Below are 24,020 nucleotides of genomic sequence, written 5' to 3'. Positions count from 1 at the left end.
ATCACCTATTTTACTCTCTGTATCACAAGGCTAGTAAACCTGCTAACTTTCCTCTTGCTAATATGCCACTCGGATCTCAAATTTGATTAACAGAATTAATTTTGCTTAGAGCAAAATCGTTTCCAAATAGTACTAAATATATTGGTTATTTTTGGATGGGAAAGAGGTTTGTGTGCTTAAAAGCTTTTCCTTTTTCTTACAGCTGTATTAAGCCAGCTCTGATGCAAGGTGTTACCTCACCTTTTCTTGCAGCTTGGTGACATTATCAAAAGATGTCGTTTGTACGCTCTCTTTTTTTTTTTTACAAAAAAATCATTCCTTGGATGAAAATTCCCCTGAAGCCAGTGAAGCCAATTGCGGCTCTGGAAGAAAGCAATAGGAAAAATTATTACTCGTCTCATTGTCTGCAGTTGTTCAATTGTCTGCTTCTTCATAGGCCTAAAATGTTGATGCTCTTGACATACAGCTACACTGAACAATGGCTTTGTTCTCAAAGCTAACTAAATATGCTGTCCTACCTTCCTGCCCTGTCCCGTTTTTGGAGGTGAGGGTTAATATTCACGCTCAGATCAAATTTGCACAAATATTTGTAACAGCACAAACAAGGGCAGCAACCTCAGCTGGGTGGGAAAAAACATCTAGGGACAACAGTGTAGGTGAGACAATTCTATGTAGTTGACTTTGTTTCAGTAACCACCATATTATAGAATTACATTTTTAAAAAATTCCTCTAGCAGTTCATTTGTTTCAAAATACATATTGTTTCATTGTTTTTTTCACGTCTAGTTTCCATATTTCATCAGATATGGGTCACCAGTGACCTTTAGACCTCTTTACTGAAGTAGCTATCTCAGAAAGCACAATTTTTCAAGTATATTGGTAATTGACTATAACAAATAACTGTTGGCAGTGATCTTTGAAAGTCTTATTTGAATATTTTCCTTATTAATTATTTAACCTCTGAAATAACATAATTCCTCAGGGTTTTTTTTTTTCAAGATCCTATTTTTTCCTATTTTTAAGACTGTGTGACTAATCATACTTTTAAGTAAGACAACAGATGAAAAGATCCATTTAATCCTGGATCATGGATTGTTCAGCAGACTTACAGCAACCATCCAGACTGCCATTTCTATTGAAAATACAGAATTTTGATGTCTTGTATTGAAACAGCAACAGATGGAATTAAAATTATTAATGATTACATGAAAATGATGATAGGGTTAACAGCAAAAAGGTCGTACATATGTTTTAAAAACCCCAATGACTTCTTTATGAATGGGTTAGAAAAAAAAAAGATGAGTATAAGAGGTATTTCTTTGTCTACAAATCATGCCTTTTTGGTCTTCAAATTATCTGTTTTGATGTTTTTTACAGATAAAATTATGCTGAGGTCCCAATCTTAGAATATATAACATGTGGTTAATTCATATTAAATATATCAAGCAGTCAAATGTCTTTAATATTTTTTTGAATTATAGAAGCTGAATTGTTCAATTGGTAAATGCAATACAATAATTTACCAATAGAAAATAAACTTCTCAGGTGTTACAGAATACATAATCTGATAACAGGCAAACTCTGTACTCTTCTGTAAGAATAAAAATTTATTTCTATTTTTATGCAGTTACAGTGGTATTGGATAGTTGGAATTCCTCTGATACATCTTCTTGGTTTGCCATATGCAAAGCCTAAATGAGTCATACAAATTAACGTAGCCATCTTATCAGCAGGCAGAAACAAAATTCACAAAAATCTTGCAATGTAGATTCATTAATGAAGAAGTACAATTTGTAGCTCATCTAATGCCTCCTCCTTTTTAGGCCCTCAGCTGTGTATCCTTTAAGCTTTGGTTTAGAAAGCAATTTCTCTTTTCAAAGCAATGCTGAATCACACCTGGAGAATCTGATGAGAAAGGGAACCTGAAGACCTTTATATAATCCACCAGTAAAGGCACTGGGAATTAGGCATTAATTTATATCATAGACACACATAATTTATTTAAAGGGGCAATCTCTGTTCAAATTCAAATGGATGAGCATCATGACCTCAGTGATAACTAGGAAGTGATTTTCACTGGCATGCACAAAGACTGACATCTCTGTTGGCTTCAGAAGGAGCCTGCTGGGAGGGTATCCTGGCTCTTCCAAGATGTTCACCATATCACAAAAAACAGGTTTATGTGAAGTATTTACCTCTTTTGAGAATATTTTACAACTTCATTCATGCTGCTCTGGATGGAGGTGGCATCCCACTCTTCTCATCCATTCCCACAACAGGGACACCAAAATGGGACAAAAGTGATTCTGTGGAATAACAGTAAAATGCCAGGGAAGTTCTGCAGGAAGATGTTAATCTGGAAGAAAACATAACTGGATATTAAGAAGAACATTCCTTTGAGCAAACTACTGGCTGATATGAAATCTCACCCATGAAGAAGCTTTAAAAGCAGGACCTTGTTGGGAATGGTTTTGGTATATTTGAGTCTTCCTTGGTACAGCAAATGGAAATAGAACATGCTGTAAGGGTCTTTCCATCTGTACATTGTTGTGTTTCAGGTTCAACAATGGTTTTATAAGGCTTTTATTCATACAGTTTTTACTACTTTCAGAACTCTTCAGTGGATGTTCAGAAATAATACTCTTAAAGATAAATTTAAGGACAAGTCCTTGAAACAGGTGAATAATTCTGAGGTCTGATGAATACACATTTACAATGGCTTATCACAGACACTGGATTCAGACATTTATCTAACTATGATACATGAAGATGCACTAAAATAATTCAGTAGTCAATGAGCCTCAGACTCATATTCCCACTAATTAACAAGTGCTAATGTGACAAGAACATGAAGCATAAGGAGATTACGCCTGACTGAGGACTAAAGCATCTTTGTTATACCACCTATGCCGACGTATTTCTTTGTATGTTTTGTTTCCGTATAGTTATTGATATTCACATCTGCCATTTTAAAAGCAATAGTATATTTTACATGGCACTCATGGAGAAACTATTGGGTGGATGAAAAGAAATCAGTTGAAGAGAAGGTTGTTGGTTCCAGTCTGACTGGAACTGCTACTCAGGAAAGTTGCTTAAACTTCTGGCTTCCCATTTTATGTATCTATGAAGTAGGGCACTGCATCTCACCGGGATGCTGAGATGTTTTATTGTATAAATTTTTTATAAGCATTTTAACGTTCCTGCTTGAAAAGAAATCATTACAAGAAACCATTTCATTGTTTAAATACTCAAATTTGCTATCTTTGGTGCTACAAGTAAGCATTTTGTTACTGAATTTTTCAAAGAATGTTTTTTACATAATAAACCTTGAGCCAACAGACCCCAAGTTTATGGTGTTTTGGGTTTTTTTTTCTTCTTTAGCAACCTTACATATTATCATTTTCAAGGTGAAATCAATGAGCTAAATGCAAAGCTCAGGTACATAAATGTTCTTCTAAAACTATCCACTGTAAACTCTGATTCTGAACTGAATTTTGCCTATCAACCCATTAAATGTGCTAAATAACTTGAATTCCACTGATTCCAATCAGAAAGGTAAGGAGTTCAGTTAACAGAAGAAGAAGAGACAATTGTGTCTGACAGTAAAGTTTTCTTGGTTTCCTTTTAGACTTTTCTTAGAGAGGTTGCTTGTTACAAAAAAAAAAAAAAAAAAACCAAAAACAAAAACAACACCAAAACCAATGAATCAAAACAAAATCAAAATACAAACCACGTAGGTCTTCTAGATGCAGGAAGAGATTTAAACTAAGAATTTGTTATGCCTACTACAATAAAGCAGAATAAAAAAAACCAAAGCAAAGACAGGAGGGAGAACTGATTATTTAGGTGAACATCAAAACTGGAAGCTCTTTTCTTCTCAAATAGGAAATTTATAGAATAAAAATATCACAAGACTGAATGATAATCACATTTTTATGGTGTAACATTGTTTGCTGTTAAGTGAACTGCTAAATTATCAAGCCTACTTGTAAAGATAAAGTGGGAAGAAGATAATGGGGTCGCATAGGTCAGTTCTGCAAATTAAGCACACTATTTTTCTTGTGTGTAACAGCGAATGTAGTTCAGCTGCATACGGGGTTGTTTTGGGGTTCTATTTCTCATCTTTGAAAGTCTTTTAAAACATCCCTGTTTGACTACAGATAACTCTCTAGGGGAAATAAGGTGGCAAGGAAAAGGCAAAGCATAGCTACAAATAGAAGCACTGTGAACTGTTCCCAATGGGGGCTTTCAGAGCTTATGAAAACTACAAACAACATCTGAAGAGAGCCAAAAAGGAAGAGCACAAGTTGTAGGAACACGTTTGAGGTGTCACCAGGAATTTCCTTGGCAGTTACACGTGCAGGTCTAATTGCAACCTCTCTGTAAACAGCCTCTTAATATAGAAGTAGTTTAGTTTTACAGGCCAGAAGTCAATTTTATGTTTATATGCTCTGTAAAACACTGTGGCTATACAGACTTCAAAAATTATCTGTAGTGGGGATTCCCTTTGGGAAGGAGAGAGAAATTTTCTGGTCAAAGGTGTGAGAAGTCCCTCTTAGTTTTACTTTACTGTAGGGGATGTATAAAATTCCTTTCCCCCCATCCCATCTAGCTAGTTGAGCTAGAGAGTTCAGAAGTCAGAGTGAGCCCTGCACATGACATATCCTACCACCCAGCAAAACAACTTGAAACCAATAAAATGTCTACCCTGACAGTGAATCCTCCAACCTAAATTCAGTCATAGACACAATTAATATATTAAATTCATATATATATATTATACATTAGTCTGCATGAGTCCTCTACACACAGTTGAGCACTAAACTGTGGGTAGCAGGCAACAGTTAACAGCTGGGAGGACATAGAAGGTGTGTACGAGGGGGAGACTAAACTTCCCTGAGCTTTTGTGGTCTGCTTCTGAGCAAATTGAAAAACGTTAGTCCAAATAACCTCCGGCTGAGATTTAAACTAAGTAATTTGAGTTGTTCTGCAAAGACTAGGCATGCCCATGCAATGTGGTACCATTTAGAAGAAACACAACCTCACAGCTGAGACCAATCCACTTTGGAGCAAGGTTACACAGATGAGTTTGAGCTTCACCTGTGTAATTTTGCCTGTAAATAGGACTAGAAACTACACATCAAAACCAGTCTAGAAGTTCTTCCCTAGTGTTTTGTGGCTTCTAGGTCCTGGTTCCTAGGTGAGACCTGCATGTCTTACCTTAGTAGGTGTATTCATGCTCCAGCTGTGACAAAACTCCCCCTTCATTCAATTCCTTCTGTTGATGTTACCACCGGAGGAGATGATCCAGCTCTATGGTTTATCCACTTCTGTTTGGTTGTGGAGGTTTCCAGGCATCACAGAAGCTGGCACTTCAAGAAAGAGTAAAACTCACTTGTATTTTCCACATACTGTCTTTAGGAATATTGTGGCTAGGTGTTTGATCTACTTTGTAATAAACCCAGTAATAACAGTGACATAGTGCTTGACCTTACTGGTATTTCAAAATACGAAAAGTGAAAAATAATGAATCCATAGAAAGTGTGGAAAACAGTATTTTCAAAAACTGCTGAAACACAAAACCAAACATAGATGAATCATCTTAGTCAAGCCTCCTCCCTTCCGCAACATGTACAAACAGACAGAAAACTATCTCCTAAGCTTTGTAGAATGTCTCTGTTGAATAGACATCTGTCCTAAGCATGAAAAGGACTTTCATAAACCTACCCTCTTCTGGATGTGTCTTTCAGTTACTAATTTATTTTTCATATAGAGACGCTCCACCTGCAGCAGTTACACTTCCAGTGCCACCTAAGTACCACCTCCTGACACCAAGCGGTGTGGAGAAGGATGGGTGAAGGTTCTAATGGGCCCAGGACAAAAGAGCAGAAACTGTGACCACCTGTAATGATGTAATACAGCTAGAATCTCTCAAAGCAAGAGACCTGAAAAAAAGTGAAAACTTCCATCTAGCTGTAAATGCCTTCTATATTTTTTATCACAGAATCATCTCAGTTGGAAAAGCCCTTGAAGATCCTCCAGTCCAACCATTAACCTCACACTGACCGTTCTCAACTCCACCAGATCCCTCAGTGCTGGGTCAACCCGACTCTTCAACCCCTCCAGGGATGGGGACTCCCCCGCTGCCCTAGGCAGCCCATTCCAATGCCAAAAAGAAAAGAAAATACATTCTGCAGTAGTTGAAGGCAACTTGGAAGAAAGTTGGAATTGCATCCATTTCAACACACCTGTTGGCCATTTTACCAAAAGTGAATTTGACTGAAAAACCCAGGGAGCGTTGAGAAGCTACACGGGGAAGGTGTGAACTGTGGATTAAAGCACCTTTAGGAAGTTAAGACTGTGGAAATGGGCGTTGGGTTTATTTGGCTCCTCAGGGAAGGTGGGAAGCTCAGTGGTGGCGGAGTTCACAAATGAAAAAGGGCAATGACAGGGATGAGTTCCTGTCCGGGGGGGTGTATTTTAGGGAGAAGGCCATATAGAAAGGAGGCCTAGAGGCATTTTATCCGAGTCTAAGCAAGGCCAGGAGTGGGCAGCCCCACGGGTACGCCTAAGGGAGCGGGGCCTCGGCGGGCCGGCCCTGTCAGAGCCGCCGCGAGAGGGGCAGAGCTTTCCCCGCACCGTTCCCCGTTCCCAGAACAACCTCTTTATCCCCGCACCGTTCCCACAAGAACCCCTTTTCCCTTCTCGCTCCGACACCTGAGCCCGGCCGAGGAGCTGCCCGCCTCACCCACACAGCTCCCGCCTCGACCCGACATGGCACCGCCCCCGCCCCTCCTCGTTCCCGCCCGCCCCGGCTCCGGGGCCCGGCTCCAGCCCCGCCCGCCTCCCGCTTCGCCGCCGGCGGCCTGGCCGCCGCTCTCCGCCCTCCCTCCCCTCCCACCGGACCCGCTGCGGTTGTTTTCCTTCTGAGGCTCGCTGAGGATCCCCGGGAGGTTGCGCCGCTCCCCCGCAGGGGTCTCGGTGCCCCCCCCTCCCTCCCCGCCCCAGGACCGAGAACCGGAGCCGGACGGGAGCTGTCGGCATCGGCTCTCCGGCATCCGCCGCATTGTGCGAGCCCGCATGGGCACGGCGCGGGGGCGCGGCCGCGGGGCTGCCCCGAGCCTCCCGCCTCCCGCACCCTCCCCGGCAGCATGAGGGATGCTTTTGTGCGCGGCTGCGGGCGGAGCAGCGGGTAACGGCGGAGCGAGCGGCAGCCGGAGCCGCGGTTGCGGGGCAAGGTCGCGGGTGACGGCTCTCCCGGCGGAGGGAGGCCGGGCGCGATGCTGAATTAGGCGCCTTTGCAAGCGCGGGGTGGAGGCGGGGGCACAGGCTTAGCAGGGCGGGCAGGCAGCTCCCCATGGCGAGCAGCCGGAGCATCGAGCTGGAGCACTTCGAGGAGCGGGACAAGAGGCAGCAGCGCGCCGGGCCGCGCCGCGGCGGTACCGGCCCCGGCTCCGGTGGCGGTGCGGGGCCGCGGGGCAACGGGCTGATCCCCAGCCCGGCTCACAGCGCCCACTGTAGCCTCTACCGGACGCGGACTCTGCAGGCCCTCAGCTCGGAGAAGAAAGCCCGGAAAGCCCGCTTCTACCGCAACGGGGACAGGTATTTCAAGGGCTTGGTGTACGCCATCTCCAGCGACCGCTTCCGCTCCTTCGACGCCCTCCTCGTAGAGCTCACCCGGTCCCTGTCGGACAACGTGAACCTGCCCCAGGGCGTCCGCACCATCTACACCATCGATGGCAGCAAGAAGCTCACCAGCCTGGACGAGCTGGTGGAAGGTGAGGACGCTCCGGGGGGCCCAGTGCCCTGCCCTGGCATGGCGAGGGCTGGCGAGAGGTGGCGTCGGGGCTGGCAGTGGGTTGCAGGCTTTCCCTGGGGTGGGCTTTCCTCTTGCTACCCTGGTCAAAACTGAGGGAAGTTGCCTTCCTGAAAATCGGCAGCCGTGGAGCCCCTGAGGGCGAGCGGGCCGGGGTGGCCCGGTGCTGTGAGGTGCGTCGGCCTCCTTGTCCCAGTGTGGACCGCCCGCTTCTCCCGTTGCCCTATCTGCTCCTGTGGGGGTGACTCTCAGCGTAGGTAAGCAGCAGGTACTCGTTTCATCGACAAGAACCATAGTAATGTTCTTGGCTGCCTTTCTGTCATCACCATTTGTAAGAGAGGGTAACGCTGTAATTTAGTTCTCTAACAGTTACTCAACTGTTGTTGATGCCTCACAGTGGCTTAAGCCTTCAGAGAGAAAGCCTCTGTGCCATCAAAAGGAATATTTATACCCTATCGCTTACTGAAACTGGTGTAAAGTCCTGTTTTCAAATGTGATCAGAGTCTGTATTCATAGAGGGAATTGCCTACCTTGTCTGACTTCCAAAATCATTTTATAGAATCAAATTCTTTTTAGAATTGTCCCTGAGTAGCTTTTGATAATGGGACTTGGCTGCTAAGTTTATGTAGACCTCGCAAATCTGAGCAGAGCAGTGCTTAACTGTGTCTCAAAATGTGGCCAGAAGTACTTCCTTCTGAATGGAACATATGCCTATTGTTTGTAGGGAATGATAATTACTAGAACAAGGAGCAGAATTCCCTCTCTCATGATGTCCTAAAATACAGCTTAAACTCAGCATTACATGAATCAGCCTTTCAGATGTATTGGTTATGTTGTACACACTGTGAGGTTCATAATCAATTTGCACTTGATGCTTCTCCTCCGGTACTTAATACATCAACCACTGCAGTCTTCCACCCAGTGACTCTATATGTAGCTGATCTGCATTAATAAAGAAGTAGGATTTGTAGGCTTTCTAATGCTGCTTCCTTTTTAGGCCCTCAGCTGTGTATACTTTAAGCTTTGATTTGGAAACTTCTCTTTTCAAAGCAATGCTGAATCACACCTGGAGAATCTGATGAGAAAGGGAGCCTGAAGACCTTTATATAATCCACCAGTAAAGGCACTGGGAGTTAGGGACCAGCCAGTCTAGAACACGTGAGAAGAAGGGAGAGGCTACAGCATTTGCTGCATCAAGGGGGTCTTACTCAAAAAAGATATGTATGAAAGTGCCCTTTATAATAGTAACGTAGTGCCTGAGGGCTTTCCCTACCATGTGATCTACTGTAAGGCTGTTCCACAGTCAAAGCAGAGGAAATGTGAAATGTTTGTAGAGTGAAATGATGAGACTGTGGTAATAAAATAAATGTGAAATCAACCAAAATCTTTTCCATGATTTGGTGATTAATTTAGAGATAGCAAAAAGACATGCTGGAGTGGGGATGTTAGGAAAAGGGGATGAAGAAAAATTGGATAAATGAATGATAACTTGGGGTGATTTTTGAAATGTTGCAGAAGGAATGATCTTAAGCTTTTATGGTTTAAAACAAAGACAAAATTACTTTCTGGACAACAGTATAAATGTGGTATATACTCTCACAACTCTAATAACTGAAGGCAAGAACTTACTTGCTGTCTCTTCAGATACTCATTGAAAGAGTGATGTTTCTCGTTGCTCTTCACTGGAGGAATAAAGCAAAACAAATGTCACAATTGACATGCTACTTCCATGCTTTCTCATAAAATAAAAGGGGGGAAAAAAAGAGTCTGAATTAGTTAGTCATCTATCCATGACCAATACAACTCTTAGGAACCTTAAGAAAATCCTGTAGCATCATAATTGGATTAGTATGTTCTCCAATTAGCATGCCAAAAACTTTACCAGTGTAAGTCTGATCACTATACAGAGAAAGGAAAGCATATACAGGGCAGGAAGAAAGCGAACAAGTAGTGAATCCATAATTCCTTGAAATTATCTGAGCTCTTTGCCAGCTGTTTTATTCTTGAGACGCAGGAAGAGGATCTGATTTGTTTTTATTTTCTTTATTTCTTGTAGTTCCAGCAGAGCAAGCTTGAATTTCTGCTCTAGAATAAATACTTGAACGTTGGTGATATCCTAAAGCTTGAACTGCAGTAGCACCAGAAGTAGTTTTGAATGGCATTTTTATTGTATTGCTTTTTCATTTTCAGAAAGGAAAATAAAGTGCTGTTGTGCATGCCAACTGCGGGCTGAACACCAGACTGAACATGGCTACTTGATGCAATACCTAATTAACTAGTCTGTTTGCACCTCATCAGTGTTGTTGGGCTGGTACATGGAATTGCAGCAGTTCAGGTTCAGTAGTGGCAGTTCTAGGAAGCAAGCAGAAGGTGAGTGCTCAGCCCCCCTTGCCAAGCTAGCAAGATCTGCACTAAACCTCCCTCAACTCAAGCCTGCGTGTGTAGCCCTTGGATGTTGATGTGCCCCAGTGCAGGCAAGCTCTTTAAGGCCTATTTGTCATTTATCAGGTTAATATCTGTCTGGGGTATCAAATTCTGTATCATAATAGTCCAAACTAGCTGAATTGAGTTACTGATGAATGCTTTTGGGGGTTTGGCTGTATTTGGCAATCTGTCTTACTGTTTATCATTTTAAGAGGAAATAGCTAATGCACAGACATGCTGTAGATTTCAAATATTTCTGTTACAGGTCGAGTCAGTTAAAATTTGACCAGATCACATTTATTAGTCAAAAATTGACAGGCTGCATTTTAAGCATATTGCTTTTCTTAACTGAATGTGACAGTCAAAAAAAGCATGCTCTGCTGGACCAGCCTTAGGCAAATATAATTTATATTCTCAGTCCCTGTGGGTTAGGAAACATTATGGCTCATGAGTTTGACAGTTTTCATTGCTTTCTTATAATGGGAGGAGTGAAGAATTTCATTGTCTGCTCCTGATCTTGTTTGAGCAGACAGATCCAGAGAGGGGATGGGGGTTGGGAATATTATGACTTTCTTATTGTTTTATTTCTTTCAACTTTACTATCGGACTTTACACTACTTTTTACTTTAGAATAGGAGATTCCATGTGTAATTGTATATTTTCCCTTCAACAGCAATAATGGAATAATAGTTTCATTTTTATTCTCTACCAAAGTTAACTAATTGTCTAAATCCTTCAGTTTTCTTTAAAAATGTAAGCTTCCTAAAGCACGACACAATGGTAATAGTAAGAACTGTGCAGTTCTTTAGTGCTGAGGTTTGTGCTTTACATTGATACCGGCCATGGTCTGTCTCACTATCCTGTGCTTTCATTGTCTTGGTAGTGAAACACATGGAGAATCCTGATTGTTAAGGTCTGCTGCATAGTTGGGAGATATTGTTGGATTTTGGGAGAGGAAACCAAGCCTAGACTCTGCCTGGCAAGAAAATTTATGTTGATTTGTCATGTGATAAGGAATTTTTCTAGTTCCCTAGGTAGGAAGCATTGCTAAGGGTCTTTGTTCTTTCAACTACAATGCTTGGTTAACAGTCCTTTAAAAATTGTCAGTAGTTTTGTCTGCACAGCTCTGCAGACAATCAACAGGCACCTGTAGGGAAGTCTTTGGGCAGGAGGTGGGAAGGTTCTGAGCAGGGCAGTCCTTATGTGCAGCCAGGACATGTAGCACAGCACAGTATCTGCTTTAAAGAAGTAGGCTCTGCCAAACTAGTACAGACTAAAAAAATGTTTTTGAGAAGAGGTATAGAACAATCCAAGTATTTGCTGTCTTAGATCATTGTTATTGTTACTGCATATTACATTTTAATCCTGCTTAAGTATCTGTGATTCTAGTTGATGCACACTGTTATATTAGGTCAAGAATCTCTTTTCTCTTGTCAGAGCAAGCAGATGGTAACACCAAGTAAGCAGTTTGTATTTTTGCTTCTTCCAGAAGGTATGATTACCTTCCTGTGCTAAAGCCAAAACTGTAATGCTTTAAAAAGAGGCAAATGTAGCAGGTTTAACAAAGAAGGGTAAAAAGGAAGGATAAAAGAAGGATTAAAAGGCATTAAAAGCATATGCTTCCAAATATATGTTCAAATTGCTGTAGTTACACAGTCCTGGAGGAATGGGGTGTGGATGTGAAATACAGATGATGTTGTTAGTTAACTTTCCATCCATGCAAAATAAAATAGTTCCACCAATGTGCATCTCCTAGTTTCAGGGATGGGAGACGTGTAATGTATCTGAAGAGAATAATTTACTTACTGTGGAGGAGGCACATGGTATTAAGTGGGTTTGATACCAGGTGGCCTTAACTGTCTTCTGAAAGCTTTTACCCTGCCTGAGCAGATGACCTCCAGAGGTGCTTTCCAACCTCAACTGTTCTGGATTCTGTGAAAGATTGTAAGAAGCTGTCATCTGAACCTCCTGGCTAAATAAAGTCAAAAGAAAACCAGAAGCAATTAGTCATCTGCTAAAATCCTGGTCATCATCCCAGGTTTTAAAAAGTGCATGGGGAACTTAAGTGCTGTAGGTGAGGAAAGATCATGACTTTTACAAGGTTATTGGAGGTGACGTGAAAACAAAGGAATTGTAAGAAACTGATGAGGAAGTTCTATGAGAGAAAGGAAGGAAGGAGAAATCTAAATAACCTAATCCTTCACAAAAGGGGTTGGTTTATTTTTAGATCAGTCCTTTCACATATGCTGTAAATAATACTGTTCTGGAAATCTGCTTGGCTTGGTGTTACAGAACACAAAAAGGGTTCTTTCCTGTGATTCCTGAAGTTAGAAGGTTAGTAGCCCTAATAGCTACTGTGCTATACTGAATAAGCAGCTTTTGGCATCCTTGAAACTAATGAATTCCACCAAAAGCAGCTGAGGAATGTGGGATGATAGATGAAATGACCCTAGAAACCTGCCCTGTTCGGTGTGCTTCACAGGGGAACACACGCTTAAAAAGATATGGAGACTAAGGGTTTTCTTCCTGTAGGGATGTGTTTACCTGTGTCAGCTATATCATTCTCTGTTATGCAGTGTGTCATTTAAAAATGTGATGCTTTATGTGACTCTCAGGAGATAGTAGATAGTGCTTGTTAACACCTTGCAAAAAACAAGCCAGAAAAACTTGCTCAGAGACTTTTGTTTCAAATGTTGTACGCTTTAATTTCTTCCTTACATTACCTGCTGCATGGCATATCCACAGTTGGTTTTTAACCTAATGCTAAGGAAAATGAATTAGGAGTCTCTGGTTTTAAGGACAAAAAGTCTGAGTGTTTCCAGGCTATTTGTTGAATGCCTAGCAGTGGGCTTCAGTTCACAAAACTTGTGCTGTGAAGAACCCCAAGTTGTCAGGCAGCTGTGTTTCTTCAAAACTGCACGTAGTTGCAGAGTGATGCAAAAGTTCTTTTCCTATCGGTACCTAAAGCTGAATGGCTGAATTTTGGAGAGTTCACGTACACCCTACTCGTTTTAGCCCTGCGTTTATATCTTGAAAGGTGAGCTAGGCACATTTCCTGTGAATAACAGTGTTGAAGAAACAGATGGCAAAAGAAAACCTTTGTAGGTTAGTTTTTAAGGAAGCAAAACAGTATTTGGGCAACTGATGGTCTGTGGCTATTTATCAGTCAGATTGACCAATGTAGTCTTGTTTTCTCTTTTATCCATTCTCTGTGTTCATCATCTGTGTTTTACTGCTGTGAAGGAGTGGTGAGTGTTGTTTAGACTTAGCTCTCTGGAGTCCCTCTACAGTGTACTTAAACTGTGTACACAGAGGTCTTGCTTCATGGGTAGTGCATCTGGTTATTAATTCAATACAGGTAAATTATTTAGAGGCAGGTAATGTTTCCTTATTAACAGGCAATGTTTCATGTCTTCTAGTTGTTTTTCTAATAAGACCTAGAGAATCAGAAGTAAACTTACTCCATTTGTTGATTATATTGTGACCCAAAATATCAACAGATGTTATTCCTTTTAAGTGAGCATACACCTCGTTCGAGGAATTTTGGTGGTAGCAGGATTTCTTTGCGGAAGAATTGATGCTTTTAGATTGCTCTGGGTACTGTCATGAAGCATCGGATGGATGGCACATATGCTCTGTTGAAATTATAATGCCAATTTAGAAGGAGGTTTCATACTTATGCCAAAACTGCTCTGCAGCCTGGTTAAGCTTTCTGCTGTAGAATAGTTTGCCTGAGTTCAGAGTAACCTATGTCTGTAATTCTTGCATTTTTTTTTCTACTTCATTAGTCTACAGTTTACTTCTTTACTTGCAAATCTCAATGTAATATTAGTGACTAACTACACAATTTTGTCTTCAAACTAGGGAGCTGATTCATGTTAATGCTAGTATTGTAAGCTAAGGACATCGTATTTATTTCCAGTAACGTAGCTGTTCTGACTGTGTACCAGTTAAAGCTAGTATGCATTAGCTTTAAAATCTCTCAAGACTGTAAATGGAAAGTGGGCCTTCAAACCAGAAAATTGACCGTATCAAAGTCAGCAGTGTAAATATCTGGAGTATTGTTTATGCCTATTTGTGGAATTGTGTCAACTTTCTGGGGTTGGTAGGTGTACAAATGACAAAAAAAAAAAGCTACAGCCTGTTCAAAATGCCACTGAAGTCTCAGAAAAGATTTTCTTAGTAATTGAGATGATATGTATTTAGGTTAGATAACATGAAAAATCTCATCCAAGGCAGTTAGTGAAACAGCCAAACCTTATTTATGTATGTGACTTTTACTGTGAAGTTATCTGTTACTTTGTTAACAATGTTTGAAATCAATTTGTCTGCTTTAAACCCACCAAAAATGAAGTGCTGTATGTTACATTTTACAAATACTGGTTTTCTGGGAGAGTGTGGAGATTCAGAAATGTGTATTTATACATTAATTAATCACAAGCAGATTTAAAATCAGGTCATACGTTAAAGCTGTCAGCAAATAGTATATATAACATTACACTTTCAGGTTTTTACCTACAAAATATAATGTAAAAGAGAGATAATACTCTTACAAGTGACTTGATGTTTCTTCCAAACAGACATATAAAAATGCATTTTCTGCTTTGGTGGAGGGCTGAAATAACAATTTAAACAGTAGTAAAGTGTTCAAAAATTAATGCCTGCTCATCAAGGGGTAGTGTTTTCTTAGGCATGCTTTCTGAATACACCGTTCTGTAGGAAAGTTTCCTGTAGTGAACTTCATAGGTGTGATTTAACTTACTCCTGCCATTTTTTTTCTTCTTTAAATACCCTTAAATATCTTCTGTTGAATAATCAATTGTATACCCCTGTTAAACCACACAAATCAATGTTTAACTCATTCCTTAAAAAAAAAAATCATTCTTTATACAGAAAGTAGCTGTTGGTTTCCTAATTATATTCTGTTTCGAGTGTTTTTTTGGTATTTTGCAAGGTTCTCAATAGAACTTAGAAACTGTGGGTGAATTCCTGGCTGTGGTGAAATCATTACAAGTTCAAGTAGTAATTTCAATAGAGTAAAAACTTCACCCTTTATCTTTTAAGTCATGAACTAAGTCACCCATTGCATGTGTTTTCTCACTTACAGTCCTTACTCTAATCCTCCCATACGTGCCTGCCTTGCAGGTGTAGTAGTAAAATCTGTTTTCCATGTAGAACCTGTGTTAGTAACTAAGTTTAGTTTATGACTGGTGTAAGAAAGCAGGCATGGAATTTAAAACACTTACTAAACAATCTGTAATATACTACAGTTCTCAAGTAATTAATCATTCCTGTAGCTGCCAATTATAGGAAATTTTGCAGTCAGTTTTGCCAGATACTACTTTTTTTTTTTTTTTTTGTTAAAGCTAAAATAGTTTGTGCTTCAACTTAAGGCAGTTGAAACAAGTTTTCTAAGGTATTACTTTGTTTTAAGTTGAAAGCACCTTGTATTTTTTTTTCATCAGAAGAAGAAAACTAAGGCCTCTGCTTAAAGGAAAAGAAATAATAAGAAATCTGTAGTAAACAGGTATTGCAACCTGTTCAGATAATCAAGAAATTATTTTATTCATGTGTCAAGCAAAGAAACTAGTAGAAGGTGAAGAGTTTTACACTGCTCTTTTAAAGAAATAAAGATCCTCTGATTTAATACTGACTGAAAATTTTATAACAGGACCATTTCTGCTGTCCTAAAGGGTGTTGTAGTACAGCTCTGACAGACAGTAGATCACATTCCATGACAGTATAAATAAGATATTCTGTTATGATCACGTCTGTAAAAGACAAAGCTAGCGTACCATGTTGAGACTCTTCTATGGTAAATCCTCTAGCAAAGGGACCTTTTGTCCTCTATCTGTACTTCTTTACATAAAGCAATTAATTTATTTCAAGTTGGAGAGCCTGTTTCTGAGTAGCGTTAATTTTGAGGGATTTTTGTTTTGTGGTTTGTTTTATTTTTTTAACTGTTAATTTAAGCTTCAGCCCTGAAGATTTAACTTTGAATTGTCTTGTGTGCATTTACTGGGTTTTTTAGTGGTCTAGGAAGTGCTTTCTTTTTGAGTTTGAAAGGCTAATTCTGAACATGCTCAATGATGATGAGTTTTGAGATACCTGTAGTGCTGATTGCTGGAATTTATTTAACTCTTTTGCACACAGCTGAACAGGTTGTACTGAAGAGGTTACTCTGAAGTGACGGGTGACTTCATGTACTGAAGCTTATGTAAAATCCTTGAGATGCTGGGGGCACTCAGTGTGTTTAGGAAGTGTCTTATGCATAGGATGCTGTCAGGTTTATTTATATATGAATTATTATCTGGGGATGATTAAATATTACCAAAGTCTTATACAGTTCAATAAACTTCAAAGCAAGTGCTCAGGGACTTTCCAAAGTTGAACGCCTAATGTAATGCTCTCAGAATAATGACTAAATTACCTTCTGTTCATTTTTTGTAGGAGGAAATAATAATTAGCATTCTTAACTAACATGCATACATAGAAAGCAAAGTCACTTGCTAGGTGCATCCATAAAAAGTTTAGCATGTAATCGTGGAAAAAATTGTTCTAAGGGTTTGTGCCAAGGGTTGTGTAACTTTCTTGATAGTAGCTAGTATGGGGCTATGTTTTGAATTTGTGCTGGAAACAATGTTGATAGTACAGGGATGTTTTAGTTACTGCTGAGCAGTGCTTACATAGTGTCAAGGCCTTTGCTGCTTCTCAGCCCGCCCCACCAGCGGGTAGGCTGGGTGTGCCCAAGAAGTTGGGAGGGGACAGAGCTGGGACAGCTGAGCCCAACTGACCCAAGGGATATCCCAGACCATATGGCATCGTGCTCAGCAATAAAAGCTGAGGGAAGAAGAAGAAGGAAGGGGGTGACATTCAAAGTGATGGTGTTTGTCTTCCCAAGTCACTGTTACACGTGGTGGAGCCCTGCTGTCCTGGAGGTGGCTGAACCCCTGCCTGCCCATGAGAAGTGGTGAATTAATTCCTTATTTTGCTTTGCTTGCATGTGCAGCTTTTGCTTTACCTATTAAACTGGTTTTATCTCAATCCACAAGTTTTCTCACTTCTAATCTTCTGATTCTCTCTCCCATCCCACCGGGGTGGGGGGGGTGGGGTGGGGGGGGAGTGGAGTGAGCAAGCAGCTGTGCTTAGTTGCTGGCTGGGGTTAAACCATGTCAGGGTTCTAGATCACTGAGTAAACTAGTTGTAGGGGGGAGAATAACAAAATGATCAGCAGTTACAGTGCTACTAAGTCTATTGGTGTGAATTAGAACTATCAGCTTCTTTGAGAGGCTTCTTATTTGGCAGCACTATGCTTAGAGATAGACAGCTTCATGGCTTATTAGAAATTGTTCAGAAAATAAGCATAGGCCTTTGAATCTGGTATTAAGAGGATGTAGAGGGGGAAGCCTTTTCTTTCGGTTGCAGCTGAGCTGCTGTAACAAAACTTGAGTATCTCATGCTATTTCACAGTAACAGCTTAGATGAGCAAAAGATCTCTGAAAACAGCTGTTGAAAGGGGATGGTCCGCCTATTTAGAGTCATGGGATAATTCAGTTTGGAAGGGACCTTCTGAGGTCATCTCATCCAACATCTTGCTCAAAGCAGGTCTGGTTAAATCAGATTGCCTGGAGACTTGTTGCAACTTAGTATGTAGTTCTGGGGCAACGAGCTTCTAGGCCACCACAGTTCTTCCTAAGTGGTGTGGTTTGTTTTGTTTTTTCCCTACCTGTACATTAGTGCTAGTGTGCATGCAGTTGTGTGGAAATTGCATTCAAGGAGTTTATGGGCTGAAAACAGCTCATTTTTTGTTGCTTATTTTTTGGGGAAAGAGGAGGAGTCTGGTTTTGCCTGTATTGGTTTCTGTTTTGTGCACTGCTGAGTCAATGAGGGAGGAAGAATACAGGCAAGGCAGTGGCATCCATGAAACCTCACACCAAGTTGTTTTTGTACCTCAGTGGAGTACAGTCCCAGTGATGTTTGTGGAGGCAGAACTGGCTGCCAAACTTTCCCAAACAAAATCATTATTATTTATAATCTGTTTTCTTCCAAATACAGCAAGTAGACTTTCAAGAAGGTCTAAATACAAGATAAATCAGAAAGCAGTGCAGTTGGTATAGGAAAAGAAACATGAAAAAGTCTTTCGAGTCACAGTAATTCTTGAGGGGTTTGAAAGTAGTTTGCTATCTTGGTTTTAGAATAAGATATACAACTTCTAAGCTAAATCAGCTCTCCAAACTAGAGTTTAGAAAGTGTTGTTTAAAAGTTTTCCAGTGTGTATCTAAACATAGGTGTACATTTTGTAACTTTTACAGTACTGTCCAGTAGATGTATGGGTACTCTTTACTCTGCTTGCTGAGTATATAGAAGGTGAGTTTGGTTTGTTCCACCAGTGACCTCGAGTACAAGGTTTTTAAGATATAGGTAGCTCTTCTGCCTGGAGGAATGGTGTGTTCTGTCAGTTTTGAATGCTTCCCTTTCATCCTCTGGCAATACTTTACCTCTTTGAGAAAGTCTTTGGATGTCATTTTATGAGACTCCAAGGATATGGGTTACCAAAATAACCTAGAGCTAAAGATGTCTTTTGTCATGGTCTGCATCTTGACTATCGCTGTCAGATGTTAAAAGAGTTGTGATAAACAACAAACAGCAGTTTGAAGAGAAAACTGTCCTCTTCTAAAAATAAAAAAAAAGCCAATTAGTCTCCAGCCTTGTTTGATGTCAACAAATGGAGAAAAGTAACAAGTTAGGTCTGCGTCATGGCTGGTACCACTTTAAATGATTTGATGTAAAGTTGTGTATTACTAGCCTATGATAACATTTTTTGTCCTCTGACCTCCCTTGCATGACTTCAGAAGGTATCAGCAGAGCAGGATTTGAATTAGGAAAGAAATTAAAATGGGAAAGTGTAGATGGCCTTCCATATTCTTCTAGTCTCAAAGTCTCGTTTGTGGCCTCAACAGGCGTTTGTTGGTCTAAAAAATGCTGAAGTGAATATATTTCAACAGTGTATCCTTCGTAGAAAGGCAATAACTTCTGGTAAATTAATGTGTCCTCCAGAGCAAGGATCTTGAGATGCTTGAATTTTATTCTGTTAAAACTTGCTCTTTATGAAATAATTCATTATTAAACATAGGCATGTGTGTACACATCTTGAAGTATATATTTGAGGAATATATAGGGAAGGATGTGGATACGTGCTGTAGGAGAATGCTCTTAATGTCATGTCTTGTGAGCTCAAGAAATTTAAGCACTTGCAAAATGACTCTGCAGTCAGAACTTATGATCCAAAAGAAATGGGAAATATCTTCAACCCCCTGATTACCCTTTACTATTTTGGTTTTTTAATTTTATTTCTTAACTAGAGGTCTTTTGAAACCCGTTGAAACCCCTCTATGAGAGTATCGTTTGGATGGAAAGCTCTGATAATTTACAGTTCTCCATTTTAAATAGCCTGCAGTCAAAATACAGGCAAATCAGTCCTTTGAAAAATTTGTCATTTTTTTAAATTGACAAAAAAAATAGCTGCAAAACCCCTTAAATTATGAAAATGTCATCTTCTTTTCAGGTGAAAGTTATGTATGTGCCTCCAATGAACCATATCGCAAAGTTGATTACACCAAGAATGTCAATCCAAACTGGTGTGTGAACATAAGGACTGGATCCACTCGATCCTTGACATCTTTGACAGCCACAAAGAGTGAAGTGAAGGAGAGTAAAGATTTCATTAAACCCAAACTAGTGACTGTTATTAGGAGTGGAGTAAAACCACGGAAAGCTGTGAGAATTCTGCTGAATAAGAAGACTGCTCACTCCTTCGAACAGGTCTTGACTGACATCACAGAAGCCATTAAGTTAGATTCGGGGGTAGTCAAGAGACTTTGTACACTGGATGGAAAGCAGGTAGGAGAATAAATTGCTGTGACCATCTCAGAATTATGAGTTAATCAAGCTTCTTTGTTTTCGTAACTTGAATTCTTGTTACTGTATATGCTTTAACCTGCTTCTGAATAAGGACAGTTTAATATATGGCAGCTTTTAATATTTATATTAAAATAGTGTCATCTACAAAAAAATAGAATTGTGTATAATTCAAAAGGAGTTGACTGCTTTATGTTCTCAGTAAAAAAAAATCTTTTTCATATACTGTTGCATTGCTAAAAAAAGTGCCTGTTGATTAAGTAATATGGTTTATTTGAAAGCAAACTTGTTAAAATACATATGTGTTTTGAGAAGCAGAGTCATGTTTTCATACTACTACATAGTGCTGAGTGGTATAAGAAAAATATTGCTGCCTCCTTCCATTTCACTTCCACAGATTGCTATTTAAGTAGCAGAAGGACTGAAATGTATTGCTGGAGGTAGTAACTGACATGATCTAAGGTCAAGAATTTTATCTGAAATGAGTAATTCTGGCTGGGTGGTTGTATCTTTGCAACTTGCTTTTAGTTTTACCACTGCAAAAACATGCTGCCAGGATTGATGATGTGGTAGGTCTTTATTTTCACTCCAAAATACAAAGGAGTGGCCCACAGAATGTTCTGCTGCAACCAGGTTAAAGTGTCAGGATACATTTGCTGTTGATCAGTCAGGTTAATGACTCAGCCCTTCATGGAACAGGACTCTGATACTTGATACTTTTTATTTGACACTGATGTGGAACTTTGGCAGCGTTGTGACTTAGTAATACAGAGCAACACAGGCTGCAAAGTAGATCACATTCAGTATCAGGTAGCTGGACTATTGTTGACTAAATATTAGGATCCTAGCTTATTCAACAGGTATTTTTGCATACCTGCATACCTATATATGAACTACTTGTAAAAGTTTCAGCTGTGTTCAAACAGATGTGGGAATTTTTATTGTCAAGCTTTTTATAATGATTGTAATCCTACGGACTACTTAAAAAGCACCTTTCTGTGTTGAAAGTTGCTAGCAAATGTATTGCAGAACAAGTGCACTTACTCAGGTTGTCTCTATGAGGTTTGTCTCTCTAGTTATGCTCTGTGTGCTGTGGACACGCTTTTTACAATTAAGTACTTGAAAAGAACTTCTGTTCTTTGGTATTAAATATAGCGAGGCAAAGCATCATTAAGACTCTTGATTTTCAGTATTTGGTGGCACTATAATGTGCTCTTTAGTTCTTCTAATAGGTTTGATTTTTAATGAGATTTGTTAACATGATTTCTTAAGAGAGAATCCTTTCTAGGAACATCTGAAATGTGGTTTGGTCATGTGTAATTTAATTCATAATAAAATAGTTTTGAGGATATTTATTATACAGTAATTAGTCTCTTCTACCCACGAAGTCTTCTGTTATTGTCTTAGAGAAGATGATTTTAACCTTCTCAAGCAAGTAGATAGAGTCAGGAAAGGAAACTGCAAAGATTAGGATTCTCAGTTTGGATTCACCTCTTCTGTTGCATTGTTAATACAGTAGAAGCTCTCTAGTCTGCACTGATGTGGAAGATGCAGTAGTGCATCAGGGATCAATAAAATTAATTAACACTCAATCTCACATATATTGCTTACACATTACTGTCACCCATGGTGGATGATGGCTGTCTTCAGTCCACAGCCAGGATGACCAGTCATTAGCAATGCTACACAATAAGTGTAAGATTTCTAATTGCTGTAGTACCTCCTCCTGCCCCTTCTATGGTAAAGGCAATAATTAAACTTGGACTTCAGATGTAGGTGCCCTCAAGCAGGATTGAGAAATCCCTAGTTCTCACTGCTAACAGCCTGCAAATAGCTGCTCCTTACAACTGCCTCTCTGTATAAACTGTTTGAGCAGTAGTAGTGCTCAAATGTGGAGACCTCCCTTCCACTTGGAAGAGAGGCTTTTCCAGAGACTTTGGGAAGGAGCCTTTCCTTGCACAACCATAGTATAATCGTGATTTAAGTGGTCATGGGATATAGTGCCCCAGATAGAAGACCTATAGCTTTAAACACCCTGATAATAAAAGCCTCCTTCTGCTTATCTAGGAAGATAAAGACTTCTGGGGGGTGTTTCTGTTTGTTTCTTCTTCCCCAAAGTGAAGGGCTGACCCCAGGGTGAGTCAATAGCGTTGTTTTTGGTTTTGTTTTTTTTTTTTTTCTTTGTTCATTGCTGGGATATGTAGGGGTTGGTGCCCAAGGGCTTTGTGGGGTTTGGCAAATAAAGAGTTTCTCTGCTGCCAATTACCAATTGATGGAAATTTCTGAGCCTATTTTCTCTAATGTAGTAATTGCTTATTCTTCTAAATCTGCTAAGGAGGCAGATCTTTTATGTTTGTTGTAGTGTTGGCACAGCTTGAAAGGCAACCATATAAAAAAAAAAAAGGCATTTTGTAAGTGGCTATGTTCCTATAAATGTAGCTCTTGTGTTCTCAGGGTTTTGTTTTTCCTTTCCCCTGCTCCTTCATATTTTTATCTCTGAGGAAATACATATTTTTAGCATTTTTTGGTGAGTGAATAGGTTTAGGTTGTATTTTCTGTTTAATATGGAATTGATGCTGAAATTCAGGTGTTTAAAACATGCATGTATAGAATTTGTATCCTTTTATTAGAGAATGTGCTGTTCTGTTAATTTATGGGGCAATTTTGTTTTCCAGTAGAACAATTTAACATGTATAGTAAGAAATGATCATGAAACCGGTGATCTATGAAGAAATCTTTTTCATTTTGAGGAGTACAACAGAAAGGATGTCCTCAAAATAGTTTTTATTTACTCTTCTGACTTCATGAATCTTGGCTGTAGCAACATCTTGATGGTGATAGTAACACAGAGAATAACATCCACGTTGGATATTTTCCTGGATTATTGTGTATGAAGACAGACAGTTGTCTAGCTTTTAATTGCAAGATCTTATAACATTTAAAAGGCTTCCTTTTATTTTCAGTTTCAATATGGATGCTGTAACTTAGCATATTAGTGCTTTGTAGCCTCAAGTACAGAATTTAACTACATTGATGCAAGGCTGACTTTTCAGTTTTAAGCTGTTGAGCAACCAACTTTTTTTACCTCCCAAGACTTTTGTGATGGTTTCTATGTGAGGAGAAATATTCCTGTAAAAGTAACTAAGCTTTAACTTTGCAGTGCAGGCTTCTGCTATTCCAGTCTTTGTGCTTCTGACATTGAGGCTTGCCTAATGTATTTGCTTGACCAAAGTGTTTTCCTTACTTGGCTGCATTTTCCCTGGAATCTGTCACTATCCTACTGTGAAGCAAGGACAGTCAGACTGAAATTTCTCCAGTTGGGAAGTTAACTCCTTGGTTATCTTGGAAGAGCATGGAGGGTTTCTATCTTGCTAAACAAGCCTCAAGCTTCAGTCATTGTTAAGTGTAGGATAGCAAGCTAATGGTAAATTACCTGCACTAATTGTTTAAAAAAATATAATGTATGGGGTGGGTGTATGGAATTTTCTGTGTGAAGCTGACAAAAAGCCATACATAACTCTGAGGCATGTATTATTTGACACACAAAAGAAAATCAGATCTTCACTCCAGGAACATAGTAACTTTTTAAGCTTGCATTGTGTTGCAGTTTCATGGATTAATATCTGTAACAGGAATGAAAAGCTGGATGAGCCACCTTTTCTGTACTCCATTCCCAGATTAGTGAGAACATACCCCAAATAAGCCTTATTTTAAAGGTGTATTTTGATGGGCCCACAGGTGTGTTGGTGTCTATCTCTGAAACCAAAAGCTCCCTAATTTTCTGTTAACAAAGTTTTTCATGAGGTGCTCATTAAAATTAAATGGGTAACTGAAAAAAGCAGGTATTTCATTTGAAAGTATT

The 24,020-nt window shown here is 39.8% G+C and overlaps 1 protein-coding gene across 9 annotated transcripts in view; it reads left to right on the top strand.

The window, feature by feature from the left end:
- Window positions 1–6,844: 6,844 nt before the first annotated feature.
- Window positions 6,845–24,020, top strand: part of DCLK2 (doublecortin like kinase 2) — a 99,147-nt gene continuing 81,971 nt past the window's right edge. For 4 of the 9 annotated variants that reach the window (XR_012623215.1, XR_012623214.1, XM_074823828.1 and 1 more), the window contains exons 1-2: window positions 6,845–7,778; window positions 19,806–20,140. Coding sequence is in view for 7 of the 9 variants with exons in the window: in XM_074823828.1 (XP_074679929.1) it covers window positions 7,358–7,778; window positions 19,806–20,140 (756 nt within the window). In the remaining 2 variants the exon portion in view is untranslated. Of the gene's footprint in view, window positions 7,779–10,006; window positions 10,187–17,032; window positions 17,211–19,805; window positions 20,141–24,020 lie in introns of those variants that run through there. The other 5 variants (XM_074823825.1, XM_074823824.1, XM_074823829.1 and 2 more) reach the window with 4 other exon arrangements.

The sequence above is a fragment of the Strix aluco genome, chromosome 4 (assembly GCF_031877795.1).
Source record: "Strix aluco isolate bStrAlu1 chromosome 4, bStrAlu1.hap1, whole genome shotgun sequence".
Taxonomy (NCBI): Eukaryota; Metazoa; Chordata; class Aves; order Strigiformes; family Strigidae; genus Strix; species Strix aluco.
This window is presented reverse-complemented; position numbering and strand designations above follow the sequence as displayed.